General features: G+C 29.5%; 1 protein-coding gene across 1 annotated transcript; it reads left to right on the top strand.

The window, feature by feature from the left end:
* Window positions 1-2,546: 2,546 nt before the first annotated feature.
* Window positions 2,547-3,132, top strand: LOC143197585 (non-structural maintenance of chromosomes element 3 homolog). The gene is made up of 3 exons (XM_076406126.1): window positions 2,547-2,672; window positions 2,730-2,944; window positions 2,999-3,132. Exons 1-3 carry the CDS (start codon window positions 2,648-2,650, stop codon window positions 3,107-3,109), a joined length of 351 nt encoding a protein of 116 aa, XP_076262241.1. The 5' UTR covers window positions 2,547-2,647; the 3' UTR covers window positions 3,110-3,132.
* The last annotated feature ends 320 nt before the right edge of the window (window positions 3,133-3,452 follow it).

Genomic DNA, 3,452 nt, shown 5'->3' with positions numbered 1-3,452 from the left:
TAATAATAACAGGATAACAGTGCATTTAATTTGATTTGTGCTTTTAATGTGAAGATTTATGGTTTTTATATGAAAAAAATCAAAATACCGTGGGGTAAGGTAATGCTCTAAAACTGATTTTGTTTATAATGTATTTTTAATATGCAGGAATGGTTGATGGTGAACTGAAATCTTGATTCTTGATGTATTGAAACATTTTCGTACCACCGATCAAATCACCTTCAGAGACAGTAGTGTTGTATATTTTAATTGTTATGATAATATTTTACGTATATCAAATTACTAGAAGAAATTAAACTAAAAGTTTTTAATATACGAACAGTTTTTACTTCATTGAATATTCCATATTTATGTTTATTATATAAAAGGGAAGAATAAGAATATATATGTATATTTGCTTTTAGGTGCGCTGATTGTTATTCTACAATTTTAAAAATAATCTCACTTATGACGCCTTTGTTATAATGTATAAATTTTAAATTTTTCAATACTTAGGTTTTATTAAATGGAATTTGAAAATGGTTAGTAAGTGTTAGCTCATGATATATTTTGCGTATACTTTAATATGCAGACGTAAATTACTTCAATGATTATTATAAATCAAATATATTTTCGGGCATATATTGAAGATATTTTTAAGACAAATGTTAGTAACATCATTTTTAAATTACTCACTTAACTTTATTATGGGAGAAACATGATTAACTTAAAAAATAGTGGTCGAATCGACTGTTTTTATTCGATAGTTACCAACACTAATTCAATTTTAGTTGGGGCAGTAAGGAAATGCACTTTTTTATTAGAACATAATTAGCGTTGGGAACTATGGCTAATCAGTCGCTAGTTTCGGTTCGACTGATTGTATTACTTTTTACTATCGATTGTTTTTGAGTCGTGTACTTTTAGTTACTATTTTCGGTTCTACTAGTTTCATTCGACTGCTTTTTAACGTTCTGACTCTGTCGTCCTAGGCGCGACCTTGACAAAAATGTATACCGAATATATGCTTTCCTAGATTTATATATAATATATTTAGTTTTATGATTTTTTTGGTAGTTTGCTTCTAAATAAAAATATATTGTATATTAATATAGCAACACTTTGGAACGATATTTTTCAAGATTGTTAATGTAATAGGGTAAAAAATTAAAATTGTGAATGACAAATAAGTAATAGGTAATATTTCTTTTGATTGACTTTTTGGTGTGTATCTAACACCCTCGGTTTTTGTTAGAAAATATTTCTGTCCGATAATAAATAAAGCATTAATTTTATTTTAAAAAGCTCTAGTAGTTATTGTGCGATCATTTTTAATTCATGGTTATTGTAATACATGTTATATATCACATAGTAATACATGTTTAGTTTAAGTTGTATTGTATTGTTTATATTTATTTAGTATATTGTTTAAAAATAGCAATTCATCTCAGAACATTCAAATATAAAAGTAACTCCACTTCCTTTAAAATGTAAGTATTATAGATATATTAATAGTATTCAGTAATGTTTTTCTTTTTCTTTTTTAAAGTTAGTACGTGAAGGAATACGTCTCGCGTATACTAAGGTTGTAAAATATAAGCAAATATTAAATTAATTGCTCCAAGCAATTATATCCGTCCTTTCCTCTCTTACAATTTATATAGGAAAGGGATCGAACATACTCGTCTGACATTAAGAATTAAAATAAAAAGCCAAGCCGTGCATTAGATTTTGCATATTTTGTAGTGGTTAGTAGGCATGTTGGCCACAAAAAATATCGATATGTCGAAGGAAAAAATATATATATTTTTTGCAATAAGTATAAGATATATCGATATTTTACAAAAAAATGTATGTATATTTTTAATTGAAAATAAACGTAGTCAAATATTAGCCTAAAAAATATTTTTTTCTAAAACTCTTAAGGAATAACGGTATTTTTGATAAACCATTAAAATTAAGTACCAGAATTCACTAAACGTTTAAAAGTAAGTTCCGATTTGAAAGTTTTTTTTAATTGTACTTAATCTTCTGAAATTATATCATCTAAAAAATATCGATATATCGACAAAAAAATATCGATATTTTTTCTGCATCCCTAGCGGCTAGTTATTTAAATTTTTGTGTTGATAGTGCTGTATGGAGATAGCTGATACACGATTTTAAAGTTCTTCAAGTCGTAAAAATGTCGAAGAAGCGAAGATCAGTTAGCGGGTCTCAAAAAACCAAATCACAGACTGATCCAGACGTACCCGATCAAAATACAGAAAATATAATCAATGATGTAGTCAGGTACATTATTCTTAAAGCTGACGAAAATTCATTTTATACCAGATCCGAATTAAATCAAAATGTAATTCACAAAAAGGGCCAATGCGTGGATAGTGTTATACAACAAGCAATTAAGGTTCTGGAAAATGTTGGTATTATTATTGTTATATGGATGTTGTTGATATTGTTTTGCATACATTTTTAGGTATATGGTTACACACTTACTGAATATGATGATGTAAAAATGAAAAAAAAAATTTATTTTTTAATTAGTATGTTGCCTCCTGTAAATTATTCCGATGAAGAGGAAGAATGTGTTTCTAGTTATGAAACTGGTTCAAATGTACCAAATGCTGCTCACAAGATACTGACTCTATTAATTTTATCCCATATATTTATGACAAACGCGCCAGTATCAGACAGTGAGCTCTACGATACCATTCCTTTATTGTTTTTATATTGTTGATTTATTATTTCAGAATCCCTTTATAGTTTCCTGAAGTCCTTGGATATTGATGTAGAAGTTGAGCATCCATTTTTCGGTAAAGTCAAAGAATATATAAGAGAAACCTTGATAAAGAATTATTACCTTCACTGTGAGTTTGATGAGAAAACGAAAATACAAACTTTCCAATGGGGGATTCGAGCTGAAATTGAAATCTCAAAGATGAAGGTTTTACAGTTCGTGTGTGAGGTAACTATTTCAGTTGACTTATAAGCACATTGTCAGGTTATTATTGATTTACAGATGTATGGAAATAAGCAACCAAAAGACTGGCCAGAACATTACAGAGCGGCCGAGAATCAGTTCAAAGAAAGAGAAGAGCTAAAGGAAGAAACAAGGGATGAATCAAGCTAGTCACCGATACTGGTAGAACTACAATATAAAGTTTATTTGTATACAAAAATTGTATCTTCTTAACTAATACAATATAAATAAAAAGATATAGGAAAATGTTAAATCTCATTGGTCCTTACATTGCGTTGTAAGCTGGGCCGCGACCTCCTTCTGGGACCACCCAGTTATTCTGGCTGGGGTCCTTGATGTTGCACGTCTTACGGTGGATGGCCCTCTCCAGAATCGAGTGGCACAAACTCATACACACCAGCGGGACAATAACAATCTTCGAGTCCGTCGAAGATGCCTAAGTTTCGTTTGACAGGATTTTGCGAGTTTAAAGTGTTGCATAACATAATTTGTG

Source organism: Rhynchophorus ferrugineus, unplaced genomic scaffold (assembly GCF_030347505.1).
Source record: "Rhynchophorus ferrugineus isolate W39M unplaced genomic scaffold, kcgeb_rfMv2 rfM5, whole genome shotgun sequence".
NCBI lineage: Eukaryota > Metazoa > Arthropoda > Insecta > Coleoptera > Curculionidae > Rhynchophorus > Rhynchophorus ferrugineus.
Note: the sequence above shows the minus strand (reverse complement) of the source record. Positions and strands in the feature narration are given on the sequence as shown.

What these genes read in the sequence shown, in the direction of transcription:
- LOC143197585 (XM_076406126.1), top strand. Translation starts at nt 2,648, where the DNA reads ATGACAAACGCGCCAGTATCAGACA. An exon ending in AAACGCGCCAGTATCAGACA is followed by an intron (nt 2,673 to 2,729) that starts GTGAGCTCTACG and finishes TTATTATTTCAG; the next exon opens with AATCCCTTTATAGTTTCCTG. An exon ending in TTTTACAGTTCGTGTGTGAG is followed by an intron (nt 2,945 to 2,998) that starts GTAACTATTTCA and finishes ATTGATTTACAG; the next exon opens with ATGTATGGAAATAAGCAACC.